This window comes from Dicentrarchus labrax, unplaced genomic scaffold (genome assembly GCF_905237075.1).
Source record: "Dicentrarchus labrax unplaced genomic scaffold, dlabrax2021, whole genome shotgun sequence".
NCBI lineage: Eukaryota > Metazoa > Chordata > Actinopteri > Moronidae > Dicentrarchus > Dicentrarchus labrax.
In genome coordinates, this window is record NW_026136702.1 from 21,820,525 (window position 1) to 21,844,768 (window position 24,244).

General features: G+C 40.5%; 1 protein-coding gene across 3 annotated transcripts in view; it reads right to left on the minus strand.

The window, feature by feature from the left end:
• gfra1a (gdnf family receptor alpha 1a) overlaps positions 1–24,244 on the minus strand; it is a 91,760-nt gene that overhangs the window by 22,375 nt on the left and 45,141 nt on the right. For all 3 annotated transcript variants that reach the window (XM_051380420.1, XM_051380440.1, XM_051380430.1), the window contains 2 exons: positions 3,641–3,819; positions 2,411–2,583 (listed from right to left, as the gene is read on the minus strand). In XM_051380420.1, the coding sequence (XP_051236380.1) occupies positions 2,411–2,583; positions 3,641–3,819 (352 nt within the window). The remainder of the gene's footprint in view (positions 1–2,410; positions 2,584–3,640; positions 3,820–24,244) is intronic.

A 24,244-nucleotide genomic window follows, 5' to 3' on the forward strand; every position in this document is an offset into this window, starting at 1 on the left:
AGGCCAATGTGACTGGAATGTGCGGCAAAATGCCCGGACCAAATGAGAGAACGCTGGAAGTCATTTCTCTCAATGCAATTAGCCTGCTTAATGGCTGCCTTCAGTGGAGTAAGATGACCCTCTTACGTATGCCGTGGCTGGTTTATATCCTGGAATGAATGAGGCTAAAGGCAATTCTCCACCAAGTCTGTTCTGTTTCATTTACTGCCTTCATAAATGTTTGTTTACACTTTTGCCACAGGTGCAGTGGCATGTGAAATTGAAATGGAGTTTGGATTCCCAAGGAATTCACCATTTGAAGTTAGACTGTGTGTGATATAATAGCACTCTGACACAAAGCAAAACCTTCTAATGTCACCGTGACTGTAACATCTTTATAGAAAAGGATTTTTTCTTCTCAGTCATTCCTTTTGGTAATACTTTACTTTTTTTTATAATAATTGTTGAGATTTTTTCTAACAGAGCAGGAGCATCAAAGGTCAAACAAATCCCTAGTTTAGTCCTGAGGAGTGACAGCCAAAGCTACAAAAATTAAGAACATGGTAGTACAATAAAAGTTACATAATTATAATGAAAGAATAAAAACCCCCAAATAATGTATGTTATAACCTGCTCACGTCACTACAGATGAAAATGAGCTTATTAGCTAACTCCTGCACATTTACATTGAAGTGTAAACTGCAATATTGATTAATGTGCATTGTCTCTGATTGATAAATTAATAAAATAAAATAAAATAAAAATGTTTATTAATAATAACTACAATTATTAACATTAAATAATTTTAAAAAAATTGTACGCAGAAATAAAGAATGATTTTTCCTTGACAGAAAAAAACCTTTAAATCAGGAAGACAATATAACTTAAAAGTATCTGGAAGTAACAAATGTATATCTACATTCTGTGTTTCTTCCCTAAGAGTCTTAACTATTGCTGAATAAAACATTTGTAAAACCCAGTTTTTAAAACTCTTTAAAATGCATTCCTGCATTGTTTATATTTATCTTCGCTGTCTTTTAGGGGCACATTGCTATATTTCTTGGAACAGTGTGAAACTGTCGCCGGGAACCAGGAGGCTCATTATTCCACAACATAAGGTTAAAAACTCCACAAACAAACTTTAACTTAAATTTAGGATTTTTCAATTCAGAAACAGGAGAACAGATTCCTATGTTTATCTGAATGACACAGCTACAATCTGCTACTAGGAAATAGTTGCAAACATGTACCGAAACACACACACTCTCATATATGCACTCACAGTGTGATCTATCTAATCACACCAATCTGGTGCAGAGCAGAGCAGTGCGTAGTGAGAGTTGTCAACAGCAGCCAGTATACTACACCTGACATATGGTGAGGGAGCTTGTGGAAATGCATGGCTTTAATCTATCTGTGCTAACTGACAAATGGACTGGGAGGAAGCCGCGCTGCAGTGAGACCTGTTGTTCAGCCCTGAGCGTATGTCTGACGGATAGAGAGAACCACAGAAAGAAAAAAGAGAGAGAGACGGAAGGATGGACAGAAACTTGTAGTATGAATTTACTGTTGTCATGCTGCTTGCTGTTAAGTAGAGACAAAGGGTGAAGAGGGTGAGGGGGGAGACCTGAGGCCACAGTCCAAATGGAGCTCATTTATGATGCCTAATGCTTCCATTTAATCCCAGACAGCCACACGACTGCTGGCTGCAGGCTCATAGACTGCATAACACACACACACACACACACACACACACACACACACACACACACACACACACACACACTCCAATGAGGGTGATGTCAGATGTCCATCACTGAACTACTCTTTTCCATGTGTGTGTAGTTGTGTGTGTGTGTGAATCTGAGACGTGAGGCATACACTACAGTGGAACTACAGTGACTACAATGTAAAGAGCATGTTGGCCATGTTTGTTAACTGTGCCTGTGTGTACTTAATCACACTGTGGGGACTTACCTCACATTTGGGAAAAAAACGCTAGTCCCCACCAGGTAAACAATTACATTTTAGGGTTTATAACTTGGTTCCTGGTTAAGATTAGCCTTCGAGTAAGGTTCAGGCTAGTCTCCAGGGAATTAATGTAAGTCAATGTAACGTCCCCCAACATGTAAGTGACCAGAGGAAGTTTCAGTATGTGCTCTGTGCACTGTCAGATACAAAGCTCTTTATTACAATTATACACTGAACCTGTTAACCTTGCAAGGCAAGAGATCAGAAATCTGTGTTAATTGTAACAATTGTAACCAGGTTCGCATCTGACGGGGGACCTTGGTTGCGTTCCATTCCCCATCTCTCTGTACCCTTATTTCCAGTTGTCTCTTTACTCTCTTTACTATAAGCTGTCTAATAAAGGCCCTTAACATATAAAAAAACAGAAATGAACGCATTTTTAAGGCCTACTGTTTCCTACCTGCAGATGTAGTTGGTCTTGCAGGAGGCCTGCAGTTCCAGACAGTTGGGTTTCTGTTTTTCTTCGTACGAACAGACAGGGACAATGGTCTGACGCCTGCGTTCAGAACATGCTGTCTGGTCACTAAGTGGGCATGAGCAGAACAGCATGCCATAGCTGTGTTTCGGAGGAACCTGTGAGGCACAAGAATCAAAACACATCATTAGGTGTAGAAGTGAAGTCACCTGCAAGACTTTCCTTTTTATTCTTATTTTGGTCATATTTTCTGTGCACGTTCTGCCCTTTGAGGTACTTCTTTCCCTTGGATTTTGGATGTTCTTTTCTTTGTTGATCATGTTCCATCTTGTTCTACTAACTACCAATTTCCTTTCTTTATTCCAAATAAAAGAATCCTGAAGTTGTTGGAAATATAAATGTATCACTTCCTGTGGGCTGGAGGATTTTTTAAGTTCAAACCACCTTTTGTCAACCTCTTCATCATCTTCAACACTGATGATCCAGTAAAACAAGCAATCACCAAATATTGAGGTAAAGACATGTATTTTACAGAGAATACTGCAGATTATTATGCACAAAATGCAAACATTTTCTCTATTTAACATTGTAACATCAATTAATTCTGATGTTAGTGTTGAGTGACTCTGTAGATTGTAACAGAAGATGGCTGTAACGACACAGTCGGGCTACAATGGAAGAATGTCATCATAGTTTTATCTGCAACACAAAGAAAATGTGAAGCTTAAGGCTGTTCGCACAAAGAATTCTCTGCTGTGGAAAAAGAAAACAAAATTATACATCACAATAAGATTAACAATGTCATGCATTCTTTGTAGTCTTCTATTTATTCATATTGTTGCGATCCCTGTTAAGTTATTCTAAAGGGACATCATTGGAGCTGGGTTGTAATTACAATGTTTCACATCAGTTTTTACAATATGGCACAGACAGCAAAAACATCTTTTGCGTTTGATGACTGAATCAATGTCAAAACTCGGCACTGGAAAAGCAAACCCTGAACAAAAAGGCCCACATGATTATTTACTGTGATTGTGACAACCCCTCTAACTTATCCACTTCAAAATCATTCTTCCTTTTGAAGCAGGTCCTTTGTGGTGGACATTCGGCTTTTATCAGATATCAGTCGTTTGGAAAACCTCCAGTGTGTGTGCTTTTCAGTGTTTTTTTTCTCTTTCTTCTTTTTTTGATAAGCTTGTGTCAGAAGTGCCTTGCCTTGTCAAAGAACTGCCTCAGGGCCTTGTGGCACTTCCTCTTGTTGCAGACTTCAGCGGTGGAGACGCGGCTGGTGCAGGGGCTGATGTAGGCCGAGCGGTACTTCTTACATGTGTCATTCAGGTTGCAGGCCTTGGCAGCATTCAGACAGTTATTCTCTCTGGCCACTGCAGGCTCACCTAAAGACAAGAGAGGAGAGGAGGAGGCACAGGGACAAGAAATGGGGATGCAGAGGAAAAAAAAGAGAACAAAGTGTGAGAATTGATAATAATGCTTGAGTATGACGCTAATGACTACTTATTTAGAGTTTCATCAATGCCATGAGAAGTGGCTGAAAGCTTCAGCAAGTAGACCTCGCCAGTAGAATTTTTTGACAAACTAATCAAGTGTTCCTCAGGTCTTTCCATCAAATCAAATTTCATTGAAATCTGTTGAAAACTGATGAGCGAATGAACAGACAAAGACTGACACAATGGTCCAACCATGGCTTGATCCAATGGTGGACTCGCTGAATGCGGTGCATTGCATTTTCTCCACTGGAAGGACACCCTGGAGGGTACTTTATCACGTTTTATCTACCACAGGGGCATCCAAGAGGGCACTTTTGCAGTGTTTTTTTCTAACACTGGGGCACCAGGAGGGTGATCACCCTCTCTACCTAGTCCACCAGTGGCGTGATAAAGCTTTTAGGGGTCCCAGGGTAACTGTTCGTAGTAATAGTACCATGTGAGCATGGTAAAAACTAAAATATAGTCAAAATAGTTTTTCACATATGGCCCTTCATAAAACTGGCCCATAATGCAGACCCTGCATAAGTTGGTATTGTCCTTTTGTGGCACAAATTCGCTTACAAATGTGCAATTAATCAAAACACTTCACATTCAATTGATAACAACTGACCAGAGGCTTTTGAGGCCCCTTAAGGTCTGGGTTGCTGTGACAGTTGCATGGCTTGCCAAGTTGATAATCCTTCCAAGCCAACCCTTACTAAAGATACTTGTTTATGTTAAGTGTGAAATCTGTTCATTTTTACTCTCAAATATCAATAACTGTATCGGCATCAAAAATCCAGCATTGTTCAGGTTCTACACAGCACACTGAGAATACATGTACAGATCATATCGTCACTAAACAAAAGCAGTTCAACTCCCCATGCTGCAGCGTTTCCACGACAGTGTACAGAAATAAAGAGACAGAAAGAGAGAGTGACAGAGTCAGAGAGAGAGAGAGAGAGAGAGAGACAGCAGCATAATCATATATTTCTAAAACTAGTAGATAAACCCAGCTACATTTTTATGCCTGTATCTGTGTGTGTGTGTGTGTGTGTGTGTGTCGGCTTATATAAATGTTTGTTTATGTCTATTCTGCATCTGTGCAAGTGTATGTGCATGTGTGTGTTTATACTAACTAAGAAGACCCAATTAGCAGTCTTACTTCCTGCTTGGTCTGAATCAAACTGTGGCCCTCGTCTACATGGCCCTGCTGGCTACCCGGAGTCCCGGACATTTATCTGTAGTCATCAAAGTCTCCAGAGCAGTGCCTTGCTCATCCGTCACCCTGAACTACGCAGCAAAAACAGCATTTTATTTTCTCTAACGAGCACCAATTAAAACGGGTGAAGGCCGGCGTGACAAACGTACAGAAGCAGTGGGGGGGTGGGGGGGTGCAGGAAGCAAAGGCAAACAGCAGGAGCAATGTAAGCAAGTCAACAAACCGGCCTGCTGATAGAGCGTGTGTTGTGTTGGGATGGCAAAGGGTATTAATAAGATTCAACACATCAAGGGGAGGGAGGAGAGTAAAGAGGGAGGGAGATTAAAAGGGACATAGAAACCTGATGGGGGGGAATGAGTTGATGGCCCGGTGATGTATTAATTGTTGACAGGGAGGATGGTGTTTGTTAGATAAGATGAATTCTTTCCAAAACCTCCAGCATCCTCTGAGGAAAGCCACTGCTGGCTCACTCATTGCCGATTCCTTCCATTACTTCCCTTTGTTGTCCTCAATCTGTTTCACCTTACTTTCACCTTTTCCTTCCAACTGCCCCTCCTTCCTTTCACTTGCCCACTCTCTCCTCTCGGATTTTCGAGACTTATTTGGCACTCCATCACTTGAGCACACAGTTTGGTAATGTGCACTCAAAAGACAGGGGCTCCCTCTGTGCTAAATTAAATCTAATGTTACTATGCTTGAAAAATGTATTTGCAAAAACAACAGATGCTACTATGTCCAATTACAAATATATAATTTTTAAGATTTTTGGCTTTCCATTACTATTATTATTAATATTATTACATACATAAACACAACTCCTGCGTATTGAAACATACAGTACTGGTGGCCTTCTATTCTTTCATATTTAAAAGGTAATGTGGCAATATCTTTAGTAGCAGCATAACTTTTGGGTTTGATCCTCTTATTTTCAGCATACCCTCAGCCCAGTTTAGATACATTATATCTGAATGGTTATTTTAGAGCATATGATCATCTTTATCGGGCTGACCTGAGGTTATTACTGTGTGCAGTGGAGGGAAGGGAAACCTGTCACATGCAACCATTTTGGAGTGACTATTGTTCTTCTATTGTCCTGGTGACATCTGACTGCTGCTGCTGCTGAAAAGTTAAGCCACTTACATTACCGTATAAAAAGGAGGAGATGATGAGACTTTTGAAAAGAACGTAATGACAGCTGCATGGTAGTGTTAATGAGGTTTGGGGAAGGCCTTTCTATCGTACGTATGTTTAATACATAGTACCTATAGTACTGGTAGGATCACAATTTCTGGTTTTAAATGTAGTTCAAATAATAATGAGGAGAAATATAAGTTATCTTTACACACCTGAATGTGGAAGGCAGCAAAAAAAAAAAAAGAAAAAAAAATCCACCTGTTTTGGCCTTTAGTAGATATATAAACAAGTATCACACAAGCATAATATGTACATAGCTGGTTGATAGATAACTGACCACAGAAATTAGGTGAGCTGAAACACACTGAGGAAAAGGATTGCTTCAACATAATCCATACAACAACCCCTCTGAAAAAACATGAATTAAACCAGCATTAAACAAAACAGCTTCATTTTCATTCACGAAATAAAGAGAAGGAACAACAAATACTGGATTTGTTTTTTTTACTGGAGTACATTTTAAAATGATATCAGAGGAAGCACTTTTGCATAAATACACCTTTTGTTACGGTCTGTTTTCCTCAACCAGCTGGCAGCATTGTGTCCCACTACCCTCTAAAACTTTTCTCTCTCCTCCATCACTTTAAAACATTCACAGACACCTCCACTCTGCTGCTTTCCAGCCCTCATGTTCGCCTTCAGTTTCCTCCTTTCCTCCATCTGTCTCTTCTCTTCCGATCAGTGTGCAGACACATACTTTTATTTCTTTTTTTCTTTTTCTTGCTGTTGTCCCCTGGGCAGCTGAGCGAGGTTTGTGTTTGCGTCTGTTAATGTTTGACTCTCTTACTATCATTTGCCTCGTTTGAAAGGACTTGATCAATAGTGCATCCATGTTTTATGTTGGCAGGCCTTTGGGTTACAAAGCTTGGGAGGCACACCCTAAACCTGTTATCATGCAGAAGGCTGGATGCAGTTCAAGTTATTGTTCTTTTACTGTGAATTAATTTTTAAATGTGTGCAAAATCTATTTAAAAAATCTAGTATAGTCTTTTAAAATCTTTATCCAGCTACATTATAAAGGAAATGTATTGATTCTAAGATGCATTGCGATGTGAACATGGAAGATTCTGCATTGATGCAGTGAAAGTAGCCATGTGCAGTCATACAGAAAATTGATACATTGAGAATTGTTGTGCATTTTAATCACTGACAGGTGAATTGTAATCGGATCGAATCGCGAGGCCAGTGAAGATTCACACTTCTACTATATTAAAGTACATTAATGTAGGAAGAGGAGGAAGGATAAAAGAAAGGAGGAAAACTTAAAAGGCACCAAGTTTGTGCTTGAGCTTGTGTTGTAGGATTAGTACATAGAAAGAGATTTGAAGACCCTTTGAGGTCAAAGCTGGTCGACATTTTAAACCATTATGCCTGACTACATAAAGGCTTTTAACATAACTTTATCCTTACCCTGCCTGAGTGCTTGAGGAGCATTTTCTTTTCTGTGGATGTTCTTTTTTCATCTTCAAGAAGGCTTTAATGATTCCTGGACTTGATGTATGTGAAGCTGATTGAGCACTTGGCCTCTGCATTATTGTTTTTTTCTTTTATTTCTTTCAAGAGCTTTGCTCTCATATGCACTCTCTCATCCAAGCCACCACCAGCTCAACATATCAATAAATCTTTAAAAAGGGTGATTGACAGTCTCCTCCACTCATAAAACAACACGAAACCTTCCTTCACCTGACTGGATGAACGCACCACTTGCTGAACTGCCATCTGATTTTCAAACTGTAAAAATATGGCACCTGTTATGAAAACATCATATTTCTCCCAAACTATTCCCACACATTAGTTTTTGAATATATCTGAGGCAAGAAATAGGTCATGCTCTTACAGAATCAGTCATTGTTTTACATCTGTAAAATCTTGTTTAGTTGTTTATTGACAAGATTAGTTTCAAGTTGCGGCAAACCATGTCATCCATGAAACCGAGCTCACCTAAAAAAGTGACAATGAGTGATATAAATAGATATATCTGGCACTTTGGAGAGGAACACCTCACATAAAAGGGTTCAACAGGGACACACTGATGTAGTCACAAATGTGTAGTCACAATAATTGTGATGTTGTATATTTTATATAAACACAGCTCAGTGTGTGGGGTGTGTGAGTGTGTGTTGTGAATGTTACCTGCACGTATCCTTGAGTCTGTTAATGTGTGTGTGTGTGTGTGTGTGTGTGTGTGTGTGTGTGTGTGTGTGTGTGTGTGTCTGTGTGTGTTACTTTAGCTATCTCTCTTCTCCAACAACAGCATGGCGGGAGTCCCTACACTCACATCCATGCATACAGTATGATGCCTATACCCTACTGCGCCCCTAGTGTCAGCAAATACATCTGCTGAACTCCCCTTGCACTCCTGGCAGATGGTATTGTCTCTCAAACACACACACACACACACACACACACACACACATACACACTGCGTGCTCTGACAGGGCCCACACAGCGTTGGGGCCGGGGCCATCTGGAGGCCTGGTAGGGGGAACGAGGCCCCCCCAGTGGCTCATGTTTCCGATTCAGCCTCAAATTGATTATCATGTCGCCTGTTTCCTCCAGTCCCGCTGCCCCCCTACCCCTCACCACCCCCACCTAATTTCAATTACCATGGGACGCCATGGGGTCGAATCCTGACCTCACCCACCTCTGTACCCCCCTGCACCACTCTTTAAGTCCATCTCCTAATCTTCTCTCGTCTTTCCTTTCCTTTCTTTCTCTGACTCCTCGGTACTTCCCTTCCTCCGTCTTACAAGTTCCCCCTTTTCTCTTTTCTTCTCTCTGTTCCTCTTTCATATCTTTATCCATACAGTTCTGGATGTATTCCAATCATTACCTCCCTTCCTCTTTCTCTATCATCATTATCCATCTCAACTTCTCTCTAGTGGCTCCCATCTCTCTTGTTTCTTCCTGTGTCTTTCCTATCCTCTGCCATCTGTCCTTTATTTTGTCTTTGGAGCAAAGTGGAGTCATTTAATGGTCTTCAGTGGCCTTCCGATGCCTGTTCAAAACTCCCATTAACTCCCAATTCTTATGTGTGAATATTCATATAGTCATATTTCTTTGCTTCGCCCCCCACCCCCTCCAAAAATATATATATACATACATATATATATAAAGTAAACTCGTGATCCGATGGATAAGTTAAAGAAAAGGCCAGGATGGCAAAAAGATCATTAGGGGGGTCATACTCCGGGGACCATGAATATCCAAACCTTACAGCACAGCAAATAAGGCCTCTACTTTTTTGAGATATCTTGTTTTGGACCCAACTGTTGGATGGATGAGGTAACAATGAATACCAACTGACTGACCTACTGCTACCATCATTCTAAAGCTTCATGCACAGCTAGATTTAAAATAGTTTGGCTATGCTTTAGCAAAGAAACATGCAAAATATAAAAAAAATATTGAACAAAACTTCAAAATGTACATGACAGTCCCTATAAAACCTACTGTATATGTTATCACAGTCGCTATGTTCATGTCATTAAAGTGACCATGCTATTGTCCTTGCCATGAGCCTTGCTAACTGTCCTTGTTCTTGCTATTTTAAATATAATGTCATACCGCTGTCCCACCACTTTGCCATTGTCTTTTTAACACCGGGCTGGCAGAACACATTACTGCACTTTATCCAGCCAATAGAGGGTCAGTGGGGTTGGGGTTAACGGGGGCTGGGCTGGGAGCACTTGACAGGTGCGTTTGTTTCCACTACTCATAGCTGTGCAGCAGTGGAAACAGTCGGTAGCTGCATGCTGTGCCACTGGGTGACTGACTATAATTCACAGCCTCTTTGTTTGCTAAGTACAATAAATGTGCAGAGATTTGTCTTGGTGGCCTGGCTGCAGGGGATTACAGAATAAACATAGACACCCTAGGGCAACTACAGTGGTTTCAGCTTCTCAAATATAATAATCAGCAGCCGTTTACTCCAGTCTTTGTTTCATATAATTGTAAGTTAAATTGAAATACACTTAAATTCTGGGAACTTGTGATGGGAATTTTACTAGTTGGAGCCCTAAAAAAACTCAACCCGACGTCTACAAAGACAACATACTGTACATGTTACCATTATATTATATATTTTAAATAAAATATGTTAAATGGGTTTCCCTCAATAAAATAGGGCTGCACAATTAATCACAATATTAACAAAATGGCCAAATGGCCATGTGCTATGTACATGTCGCAGAAGCTGCAGTGTTTTGATAAAGTTCCAATGTTTTAGAAATTAGCATTATAATGAAGTACTGTCGCACTGGAGAGATGAGCTCGCCTAAAAATACCATACAGTTTTTTCAGTTTTTTCATTCCTACTAATTGTGAATCATATACCAATCGTAATATCTGTCAAAGTAATGGCAATATGATATTTTTAGCATATCTTTTAGGCCTACGATAAAATGACTTACATTTGAGAAAACTATAATTGTCAGAAATAATTATTCAGTCTTTCTACCTGATTCCAAATACAAAACTATTATTTTTATTATTACTATTTGTTTGAATGCTCTACAACCCAACAATGTACATCAGCAGCATGTATGCAATGTGTTTCTTGTTTTAACAGTGATTGTCTCATTTGGAAAGAGAGGCGTTTGCTGCCTAGGTTGTTTGCTTGTAGCACAAATTTCAAATCTGATTTGTACTGTACAATTGTCATTGTATAGCATGATTTAATTTGGAAACCCAAAAGCTATTAGTTCATTTTACTCATATTTGTGTAAACGCCACAGCATAAGTAAGCTTATTGTCTAAGCTGTCATAGGGGTTGATTTGAAAATGTGGCATTAACTTCTTATTTCCCCTTAGAACTTTTATAAATTGTAAACTACATTTGTCCTGTCCTTGTCTACACACATCTTGATTACTCATTGTGTGAATTACCTTGCTTGCACCTCCTTCCTACTTTGAGAAATTACAGCACAGTCAGATTCAATAGAAAAATCTAACATAATAAACGAGGCCTGGGGTCTCTTCTCTGCGAATCTGCTCTCTTTCTCTCTCTGTTGATTATCAGTGGTGAGTTACACTGTCATCCACTTTAATGGGCTCCACGCTTGAAAGTGCAAGACAAGCAGAAATGGAGAGAGTGGAAGGCTGCAAGAGCAGAAGTGAAGAGAGGGCCTCAAGGTTTACTCATCTTTCTTTGCCTCTCTTTTCTTTCTAAACTATCCACCCCGTTCTATCTTTCGATGCTTTTCTGATTCTCTGTTGGCTTTCCTTCCCGCAGTTTCTGTGTGGTTAATAATCTCCCTCTTCCTCCAAACACTGTCCCAGTGCAATAAAGCCACATGGCACTTGGTGCAGCAAATACCATAACTCACAGTTCCTAGTAATTGATCCCTGTAGTGCAACAGTCTCTTTCTCTCTTTCCCTTCCCTTTCCACTCTTCCATCTATATCTCTTCCTCTTCCATCACCTCTTGCCGTCTCTACCAACATTTTCCCTCCAATTCCATTGAATTTATTGAGCTATATTGGCACACAGTCCAATAAAAATCTGCCAAAGACAATTACTTCTGTGTCTCCCATTAGCTGCTTTTTTCAGTCTCCTGACATTACATCCCATAGCAGTGTTATACTTTTCCCTCCACCAACAAATCCCTTCACCTCATTCCATCCATCCTGTTTCACTAACATTTCAAGCCAGGTCTCGACAGAAGTGCATACAGTACCTGAATACATAAAATGCTTTCGGTACCTCATCAGCTCTTCCAATTTCATACATGAAACTTATTTTCTTGCTTGAAATTTCATTTTTGGTCCAAATTGCTCATCCTCAAACCTGGGATTATACGTGCTGGAACTGATGGAGGAGCAGAAATACAACCCCTAGGCAAATCCTGTGTGTTGGCAAAAAAGTTTCCCTCCTCTCAGCTTTATGTTGCCCCTCTATCCCATTCCAAACTCATTCGCTTTTGAACCCCTCCAGTCTTCCTTGTAATATCAACAAGCCAGTAGCTGTGTGCCTCTCATAGTTGAGTAGTTACCTTCAACACCTCTGGAGATAGATGTACCCCGGTGGGCTTGGATCCCAGCTGAGTTACTTCTGAATCTGTCCGAAGCAGACTGAAACTAACTAAACTGCAACTGAATGCTAAAAAGCGAATGCTAAAATGCTACATGCCCTTGTTTTTTAAAGTGCTTCTCTTAAAAACTTTGTTAATGTCAGTTGACATCATTTGGTTTTGCTCAAAACACCCAGAACCATCCCCCAGTAAGTAGTTAAGTTCAGTTGACAAGGCCAACTGAACTTAAGTACTAAACTACCAATCACTATAAACTATGTAGCTATAGCAAACTATAGCTAGTGAGCTAAACTGTGGGTGAACAGGTAATAAGTGGGCTGGGTAGCAAACAAGTGACCTAACCTGCTAGAGAGTTAGCTAGTGACTAGCAAGTGGTTTTCAGCAAATAGTTTACTCTGCGACGAGCTTAGGAGAATGAAAGTAAACTTAGATTGCTTGCTCAATAGCTAGTTAACAGTTAGCAGTGGGTTAGGCACTGGGTATTGTGAGAAACCAGATGACTTCAAATTGTTGTAACATTGAGTGGAATCAAGTGGTGTAGTTGTTCATTGCAACGCCCTCACCTTACCTTCCCATTCCAAGCGTGAAGCAAACAATGGTGGCTGTGAAAGTCACAAAAAGGCCTTTCTACAGCCAGTGTTTGGGCTACTGTAGAAACATGGTGGGCCAACCTGTCGGCCTCCTTAGAAGAGGACCCTCTCCCTCAGCAATAAAAACAGCTCGTTCTAAGGTAACAAAAACGTAAAAGTATTTTTACTATCAATTTTTTATTTTATTATTAAATATATACACTAACTAACATGTGTATGAATATTATATTTAATTTCTGCCAATAGATCTTCCTAAATGATACACACTGGTCCTTTAAAGCTGTCAGGCTGTGACAGAGGAGCAGAAATGGACAGCAAAGAGTTCAACAGAGATTCATGATGTTAGGACAGAAGTTTGACAAGATGTGAGTTCATGTATGCGTGTTTGAACCAGATGTACTGTAGCACATTCAACAGACCAAAACCGAGACAGAAAAAGGGAAAAAAAAAACAGAGAAAGAAAAAGAAGATAAGAGTGGGAGGAAGAGAGGAAGAGAATCGCCTTGGCTCTCCGCAGTGATGAATCTCCAGCGAGGCCTGTTTCATTACCCGTCTGCCAGTGTGGAGATCAGCCGGTAAGAGCAGGCCCTGTGGGGCTGCAGCAGAAATATATGGCTCTTTAATAATCTCCACAAACACATTCCAGTAGAGAACTGTACAGTACACCACCCCCACACTGCTCCCTGGCCATCCCGGGCCCGGTCCCTGCACACTATCTATACTCCTACATCAGGTCAACTGACTTCAAGTCTGTGACAACAAGTCACCCACAGCAAACACATTTCTTTTGAGGTAGAACTAATTCCTTCCAATTTAAGATCCAAATATAGTATATACCACAGAAAGACTTTTTTTAATTGGAAAATTGTATATCACTAGGAAAACTCCAGTGTCTAGTATTTCCTGCTGAAAGTGCTCAGCTGAACCTAATTGATGCAGCGCGCTCAAACTTGTCAAATTACCAACATGCAGCTGCATTTCGGCCGACACCAGCAACAAAGAAAAGAGGAGGCAAAACCCGTTGCTTTACCTGTGGACAAACGCTGCCACTGTTCTGTAAGGTCTGGATTAAGCGTCATCATTATGTCATTGAATATTAAGGACATTTAAACACTTACTAGAAAATACAGTAAAACATATTACATTACAACATTAAGGAATCACAACACACTGTTTCCCATTAAATACCTAGGCTATAGCAGCCCGCCACAATTCTAATGTAGAATTTGGGGAACAAACACATGGGAGCTGTATCTTATCTGCCCTGTTTGACTGCCTCCTGGAAACTTCCTCCACTGTTATCTGTTTTATACTCCACCCATACATCCTCCTCTATATATCGGAATTGTATCCTAATTGCTCATCTGCCGCTTCAGTCACAAGGAGTAGAAAGAAAAAGAATTCTGATCGATACTGAAGGATGGCAGAGCAGTCATGTAGTGCAGCACTCCGGCAGCGGAGAGAGAGACTGTCACTGTCGAGTCTGGATGAATAGATCACTGGGATTACCAGCAGTCAGATTTCACAACAAGCAGAAAACTCTTTTTAAACTTCCACCCTGACAGAACTATCTTAACCTGAATAAGAAAGAGGTTCTACGTTTTTGGATCTGTTTCGGAGGATCCAGACAGATCTGTTCGACACAGCTGATATACTATATATAAAATGTGCTTGAATGACAGGACAGCTGAGTGGTTATAAAGACAACCAGACCTGCTTCGGTGGAGCAAGATATAGAGTCCCTAAGATCACTATAGGCACGTAGTTAAACCTGCGTACCAGTATTTCACTAATCATGAATCATTGAAGTATCAAGGATTTTAGTTAACATAGCACAACCCATTGTGCTGATGTTTCTTGAATAAACTACAAAATAATGCAGGATTTTGAAATGCTGCCCTCAGGAGCTTTATCTGTTGTCCAGAGTACTTTGACAAGCTGCATGTGGTTGTTGGGAGGTTTTTTTTCATTTGCCTGTCAATCATCTCTCCCCAGCTTCTGTCACTCTCCGTGTGCAGACAGGATGTGATTATAGCTGGCAGGGTTAAAGGTTATGTCAGAGCGAAGACACATCATTATTTTGAGCATTGAGCTCATTGCTGGGTTATCTTTCTGTTATTAGTTAATATTTCTTCACCATATATCTGACCTGTATCTTAATTGCTCTTTAGCCTTTATTCTATCATCAGTACTACTTCAGTCACAAGGATTACAATAAATCAAATAAAACAATTCTTTCTAACAGCAATGTCTCTTTTCAGATATTACCAGATTTCACTGATAACAGATGGTAACTATTTATGATGAGCTCTTTGGATTATCCAAAGCAACCATTTTATATACTTAGATCACCAGTTAAAATATAAACTACCACAGAATCATAAATTCTTGCTGTGACTTCACTTAGAGACATGAGACATGTTGGACCCTGACTAATCATAGCTTGCTGTCTTGCCAAGGTGCCAGGGAACAAATTCATTGTTCACCTGGCAGCACCACCGACAACACCATTCCCCTTTTGCTTTGCCATGTTAACGGTGCTTTTTGAACCAATTTCTCAATGCCACCAAGTTCTTAGATGAAAGAAGGCAAAAAATCTGACACAGTAGTGTTTGTTTGAAGAATGCGAGGCATTACTGATGCTACGTCAGTTTCCTTTCACAATAACACTCTACACGGGATAAACTCACAATTTTTGCTCCTGATGCCCCTCTTCATTCCCAACTCCCTACACCTGTTGGGTCTCTGCAATATAGTCCTTACCCCAACTGTAAGTGCTGTTACCAATCAGACTACTGCTGCTACTGAATGTAACCTTAAAGTTATACAACAAACTCTACTAGTAACACTTTTATCCTCAATACCTCAGATCCAAACCACTATCTTGATGTCACACTCTCAGGCTCCTAGCCAATGCGTCTTCTCACCACCAGCTGCCACCCTCATATCTGGACAATACCCTTAGTAGCCATTTCCACCTGTTTAATATATCCAGCCATTCTGTCTACACCATCTCCTACCAGTGGTCCCCAGCTCAAATCGCCTGTCCCTGTTCCCAAGCCTCCAATATCTCCCAGCCCTTCTGCCTTTACCGTCCCCCACCTGCGGTCCCCCTGTGAACATCAAACAGTCCACTGTGGAGATGGATGTGGACATCTAACAACTGGATAGCCTGTTTACTCCTGTGTGAGTACAAGTTGCGGCACAAGCACATGGCGCATAATTGTATTCAGCAGCTCACCTCCGAGTCTGTCAGATTGATTTACAATAGTGGCAGCGATGTGCCAATGAATTTGTAACGCAGCTGGGAGCGGAGTGGTGCTGGGGGGGGAGTTATTGTTGGTCCATAATTAGTCCTGCTGGTGCCCTTTCAGGTGTGTGTGTGTGTGTGTGTGTGTGTGTGTGTGTGTGTGTGTGTGTGTGGAGAGAGAGAGTGAAGAAAAGATAGAAAAAGAGAAACAGATAGCGAGAGGAACAAACATCAGGAGAGACAGAAAGGGGACATAGCTCCCATTAAGTTAACTGTTGACACTGTCAGGACTTAAGTTGACCACAAAAACTTGAGAAAAGACAGATAAAGAGACCAGTCTGAAAAGTTCATCAATAAAAACATCAACACATTCCCCATCAATCCAAATCACGCACTCTCAGTTTCAGAGCGACAACACACAGGCTTGCTTTCATTAGTCATTTTTCTTCTTTTTTTGACCACTAAAACAGGTCAAATCTGTGCAGCTTTTCCTTTATGACAGGAGGAGGTGATGGCTGCTGAAAGCAATCTGGCGGCCCAGGACTTTCAGATCGATACTGAAGGACGGCAGCACAGTCAGCTAGCGTAGCACTCCGGCAGCAGAGAGAGAGGAAAGAGAGAGAGACTGTCAGTGTTGAGAGTGAATGAATAGATCACCGGGATTACCAGCAGTCAGATTTGACAACTAACAGCATACTCTTTTTAATCTTCCACCCTGACAGAACTATCTCAACCTGAATGAAAAATAGGTAATAATTTATGGATCTGTCTCAGAGGATCCAGACAGATATTAGAGTCCGACACAGATGATACACTCAAAGATAACATTTTCTTCAATGACAGGACGGCTGAGTGGTTATAGAGACAACCAGAGGACTTTAAATCTAATTCTTTAACTTTTCCTGCTTAAGTGCCCTGGAGCAAGGCACCGAATGAGCTCTACAGGCACACAGTTAAACCTGTGCTCTAATATCTAATTAATATCTAATTAAGTATCAAGCATTTACATAAGATAGCTGTGTAGCATCAGTGTGCTGATCCATCTGGAATAAATACAAACAGAAATTGCCTGATTTTTAGTAATAAAAGCATGTTGACCTCAGGAGCCTTATCGCCCAGAGTACTTTGCATGTTGCATGAAGTTGCATGTGATTGTTGGGTTGTTGTGGCTGGTTCAAAGGGTACGTCAGAGCAGACACACAGCACAGTTCTAAACACTGAGCTCCTTGCTGGGTCATCGTTCTGTTCCGAGCATATTAATAGCATTTTAAGTGGGTGTTCACATTGTGTATTGTGAAGAGAGAGAGGGGATGACATGCAGCAAAGGGCCACAGGTCAGAATCGAACTCAGTCTTGGTACATGGGGCACCAGCTCTAACCAGGTGAACTATCCGGTCACCCTATTATTCAGGTTTACTCTTTGAGAAGCATAAATACACATGGAAGGAAAGGGATGTACATTTATATATATATATATCAAGAATCTTGTCAAAAACTCACCAAGAAAGGCAATCAATAAAAACTCCTGGTTAAACAAGCAGCAAAATTCTGGTCAGGAAGTGAGGCTGACAACTACTCAGCGGATAAACTGTCACCAGTAAAAGACAGAGTTTGCACCTGGCATGCAAGGTGTGATGGTGTGAAGCATTGCACTGATGGAAAGGAGTATAAGCCCTTCCCTCTCGAAAATAACGTTCCTCTGCAAGAACAAGAGCTTCTACAGCCCAGAAGAAGCTGAATTATTGGATAATTAAATCTATTCAAGGTTGTTAGATATTTAAATAGAAGAAAAACACCTACTTTGGTCTGACCACCAGGGGCGGGTAGATTACTTAAAATCTATACTCAAGTAAAAGTACAACTACTCCCATAAAAATGACTCAAGTAAAACTATTTGAGACACCTACTCAGGTAAAAGTAAAAAAGGACCCAGTTAATAAATCTAGTACAAGTTAATTTTCAGATTTTGGGATGTCACTGGAAGCTGCCTCTTGCTCCATCATTGCTTGTGTTCCAGGCAGATGCAACTTGGCATCTGCAGTATAGGTGCTCCTTCTCCTTACACTTAATCCCCGCATTTAGTTGTAAGAGTAGTTGTAACAAAGGAATAAATGCAAATTGGCGAAGTAAAAAGTAGATAACTGGCACAAAAACATACACAAGTAAAGAGTAGAAGTACAGTTTAAAAAAAACTGTGGTGTCATTTAAGTCAAAAATGTGGAAACCACTGGCCTAATACACCCAAAGATAATAAAGGGGTGGATATACCTTCGGGATAAAAGGAATGACAAAATCTCTGATAGCAGACAAATGCATTTAATTTCTCCTAACAAGACTAAGCAAGAGGAAACAATTGCACAGTCTTGAACACCACTATGATGCAGAGAAAAAAAAATCCAAATGTCTGCCCATTACATCAATGAGCTGGTAATGATATTGCTTTGAACTACAAGCTTGAACAAATACTGCTCCCTGGGTCCATCCAGGGTCTGTGTTGACTAATGGATGGGCAACATGCGAGCGTTGTCTTTCACACACACCAAGCCTTGCTCTAGAAGCCTGGGAATGTCATCACTTCTTCGATGGTTTATCTCAAGAGAAAAGGACAGAGACATGGCCTGTCACTTAGACAATCTGAAAGCCACACAGTTCTGTCGACATGTCTTTGTCTGTGTTTCTTTGACTGTTTTTGTGTCTTTTTTCTTGTCTATTCATGCATATGCATGTATGTACACCTGCAAGTTTATGTTCTAAGAAGAAAACAACTCCCCGATCCTCCCCAGCCCTTCTTCTCTCCCCACCTCCCCACAATTGGCTATTGGCCGATGTCAGACTACGCTCTCTCCTCTACAAGCTTTTGTGGAGATGCAGGAAGCTTTTGATGGATGATGTTCATTTTCTAAGCTGTGTCTTGGACACTTTAGGTGCATACGACCCACTTCTTTTGGACTATATGTTTTTAATTTAACATCTAGGCGTGTCAAAGTCTGGCTTGAAGATGGATGAGAACTCCTCTACCTCTGCTGGCAGGTTGAAAGCGGAAAACACGGTGGGAGGGGTCGAGGTGTGTGTGTATCGGGGGGTGGGGTGGAGAGCAAGATAGAGAGTGTATGAAAGCAGCCTTATAAGGAAAAAAAGAAAGAGAAGTGAGTGGTGCAGGCACCGTCCAGACTGCTAACAAAGGCAGATGGGATGAGAGGAAAGGAGAAAGAGGAAAGAAAGTTCAAGAGGGAGAGTGAGGAAGAACTGAAAGAGAGAGACAAAAGCAAAAGTGGCATTTGGGGAAGAAAAGCAAAGTGGGAGATGGGAGAACAATGTGATCATAAAAGTGGAAACAAAGAGAGATAGACAGGAGAGAGGAAGAGCCATTATCTTTCTCTCACAGTGAATCTTAAGGCCTGTCCTCACGAATACGTTTTTCTCGATTCTGGATAAATACTTTATCGTATCGGCCTCGCGTCCAGACGGATACAGCGTTTTCGGGGTGTGATAACGGTATTTTTTGGAAACGGGACCCAGAGTGGGAAAATCAGAAAACGCCGGATTGCCCTGAGTCGTCTGGACGGCGAAACGGATTTTTTCTGAAACGATGACATATTAGCCCCGCCTCTCTAGCCTTTAACCTCAGCCGCCGCCGCTAGATGCGTCATAACAACAACAATGGCGGACTACTACTACTTGTTTGTAAGATATTTCTGGAAACGACGCCGTGTTTACGGAGATTTTTTTTGAAACGACATCGTATTGGGTTCAATTTAAACACATACTTAAAACACCAGTGTGAAGGATTTAGTGGCATCTAGCGGTGAGACTGCAGATTGCAACAAACTGAAACCCCTCGACTTAACCAGATGCAAGGAGAAACTACAGTGGCTGCGGAACTCTCGAAAAATGTGAAAGGCCCTATCTAGAGCCAAGGTTTAATTTGTCTGTTCTGGGGTACTGTAGAACTGTAGGCGGTTCAAGATGGCAGCCTCCATGGTAGAGGACCCCCTACATCTGTAAATAAAAATGACTCATTCTAAGGTAACAAAAATTCTTAATCATGTGATTATGCACTACTGAAAGCATACCTACATGATGAATATTGTATTCCCTTTCTGCCAATAGATCCTCCTAAATGCCTAAATCTAAAATATATCTACCATTTTACTATTAACAGCATTACTGATCATTTTACAAAGCACTCTGTAGTTCTTTTTCTATGTGTAAATGTAATTTTTTTCCTTTCACCCACATTTAATTCATTCATTCATTTAAGAAAACACTGAAAGCAACATGTAGAAAGCCGAAGATAGGTGTCCGTCATGGTAACGTCATGTCTCGTTATTACTCTGCAGTGATACACTGTGTCAATCAGTGATTTCAAATTTGTTATAACACAACAAAAAATAACTTTGATGATATGATCCCTTAACTAATGTATTTGTCAAGTATAGAAAATTCAACCATGACTATTTTGATATTATATTTTGATAGTCAAGTCAAGAAAATGAAATTGTTTTTCTGTTCAATCAACAGATTATTTGATGATAAAAATACTGTCTGCACTTCTCTTATTGAAACAAATTCCTCTTTGTGCAACCCACACAGAAAACCATATAGAAAAAAATATTAGAATCAAATTATATCAACTGCTGCGTGTCATCTTTGTGACTAAACTATTTTTACTGGCAAAATCAATACAGGAATCATAACATTTCAACAGCTGTTGCTATATGAAACTGTATGATTCATGATAGCAACAGCAGACACAGCTATATTTCCCCCACCGCACATGGGCAGTGATTATCTGTGTTTGTAATGTCAGTATAACTCTCTCTACACCACATTGGTTCTGGTGGTGTATGGGGGTTGGGGGATGGAAGGGGGTGGGTGATGAGGTCATGATTAAATGAGATTAGTTAATGATTACTTAATGACTTGACAGGCGACCCCAGGCTTATTTACTGACCAATGACTTCCCCTGCATGCTCATTATTTGGCAACATGAGAACAAGAGGTCAGTGTTCTCAGATGCGGTCTAATTGCATTGACTGTGGATGCTGTCTCCAAAAAGAGTCACCAAAAGAAAGGAAATAAGTAAAGAATGAAAAAGGTGTGTTTTTTTCCACAGCTTGTTTTGTTTTGCAAGTTTTGATAATCACGTTTGAAAAAAGCCGTTTGATCATTTGGAGATTTTGCAGTTTCAAGCTGATATCGAACTCTACATTTGACTGCATCTCCTTGTCCTTTTTTCCTCTCTTTTACTTTTAGTCTCTCAGCATCTCTCTCTCAGTTTCTCTTACTGTCCACATTTCACTCAACGACTCCATCCTGTACCTTTCAATAAAATAAAACCAAATGGAAAGCACTCAAAGGAAATAAACAGTGGCCTCCAGCGCCTTGGCCATCCATTTGGCCTCACTGCGGCAGCTAAAACACAGTGCCTCCAGTTATTTTATACAGTAAGGCAGCCTAGTGAGTGAATCAGGATCTGTGAGCTTTTTCTATCCATCACAACAAGGTGAGAGTAAAACTGACAGATAGAGAAGAGCAAAGGCTCTGTGCTGAGGGTGCGTTGCTTTTTACTCAGATCGTGCTGATACAGTTATTTGGCCTTTTCTAAATTGCTGCAGGACGTCTAGACGTCTAGAGATGTGATTTTTTATGTTTCCTTTAAACCCATTTTGTTATCTTCTAGTTTAAAGTTTAAAGTTGGTTGACTGGGTAAGTTTGCTGCTTTTTGGCTCAGACCTGCAAAAGTAAACTTTTTAGAGAGGGGTTTTTGTTTTATAATGGTAAATTGCTGCATTCATATGGAGCTTTTATGCCAAGTGGTTTAAAATGTGCCTCTCATTCACCCACTCACGCACTGATACGCGGCGAGCTACTATGCAGGCCTGACCATCCGGAGTAATTTGGGGTTCAGTGTCTTTCCCAAAATCACTTTGATATGTGTCTCAAACCATAAATCCTGTGACCAGTGGATGGCCCGCTCTACGTCTGGGGCCACAGCCGCAGCATTTCATTTTCTTACTGACATTTGTATCTTTTTAACATCATGTAATACCTTTGGATTAGTTGGCTTGGTCATGAATCCTTGTCTGTTTTGAGTGACAGTACATTGTTTATTCTCTTTGCTAAATCCAGTGTTTATAATCTAAATCCACTGTGAGTTTTATTTATAGTAGGATGTAAATTTGTACATGTAGCTTTGTGTATATGTTCTTCTGAGTGCGTCTGCGTGTGCACCTGTGTGTGTTTATGATGTGCATGTTTGCCCACCTGTGCGTGACTTACTGCAGTAACATAAATGTGTGTACCTATGTGTGTGTGAGTGTGTGTGTCTGCATGTGGTTGCTGAGTGTTGTCCAGATGCCTGCCTGTGGTTTATGGATATTCATTACAGAACCATTACAGCAGAGGTTACACGGGACGGGGGGGATGTTTTATCTGCTAATGCATAAAACACAATCATACACACAATCTCTCTCACACACACACACACACACATACACATACACATACGCACACACATACGCACACACGTCCATATCTCTTGACATCTCAGGAATGAAAGCATCCATCATCCTGCATGGCGGATCGACCTGAGCATCGGCGGCGCTGTGTAGTGAGATGATGAGAAACAAATCACCCAAACACATTCCTATCTGCTACTTCCCGGACAATTGAATCACTGGAAGTCGCAGTGGCAAATCACAGCCTCACAGGCACGCCATTAGTAAAGAAGACTCACTTGTAATTGAGCTTTATTAAAATGGGAGTGTGTCAACAGTGAATAGATCGCAGTCGCTGTTTTGAGTTTACTGAGTTTACATGAGGCACACTTTCATTACATTCAACAGCCATTTCACTTGGTTCCCCCTGATGCAGGATCAATTCCATATTCCTCACCTGATCAATAGAATTGATCAAAATAGCTGATTGCATGATGTGACGGTAACTGCTGGCTGATGCCCTGCCTGAGGCGCTGTCAGTTGAAACAATGGGGTTTTTATTTACTACTTACCCCATTAAAATAGAACAGAATCAAAATGCGCATCGTTCAGCTTTGTTGGTGATCATTGGAAACCTTGAAAACACGTTATAGCAGTTATGGGAATATCAATATGATGAGATATTACACCTTCAATTAAGAAGCCACTTAAATCAGTATCTAAATGGAAATTCAATGAAGAGCAGATACAGTTTCTAAAGGAAATCATTCTCTTAGCATGGTTTCTTTAAAAACAGTGATAAAATTGTGTCAGGAAATGAATAATGTAGAATCTCAAACGCTCTTCCAAAAGTCTTATAGCTGTCCAACACTGCCACAGATGGCATAAAAAACCAAAACAAAAAACACAACATGGATGTTAGTTAAAGCCCAAACAAGCAGAGCACATTAATTATGGGTACAGAGACACAGTTTCTTGAAAAGTAGGTCTTTCAAATAAAAAATATTTGAGTTTTCTCATTCTTGCTGAGCTTCGAGTGTTGTTTAGTACGTTCCCTTTTTTTGTACTCTTTGTTTGGAACTTATTACAAATGAGGCTGAGGGTTGTTTGAGTGCAGAGGGTATGCTAGAGAAGAGAAAGTGAGCTCCCTGTGTGCCTCTGGTCATGTTCAGGAGATAAATACAGGACATTAGCTCCAGGCTGGATGAGCCTCAGGGGCTACATGAACTAATCTGCTCTAATAGACAGCACACATTCACTCATTACACCCAGAGCATTTACAGTGTTGGTCACTTCCTCTTTTGTTTGAGCTATGCATAGACACTGGGCTTGAATTAAAAGAAAAGATTAGAAGAAGGGAAGGACAGAAAGAAAAAAAAAGAAAGACTAAAAGTTAACCCTGAGCAAGGGCACTGGATTATAATCAGCACAAAATATTCTGTGAATTATTACTCTTTTTTTGTTTTAGAAAAAGCTCTTCTGAGTAGTATCACATTTTTCCAACCTAACCTTGACAATAGCTCAACACTCACTTTGAAAATGAAACTCTTCAGGTAAAAGTTAAAACCCTGTGGCCAAGTTATTGAAAGAACAATGAAGCTGGATACA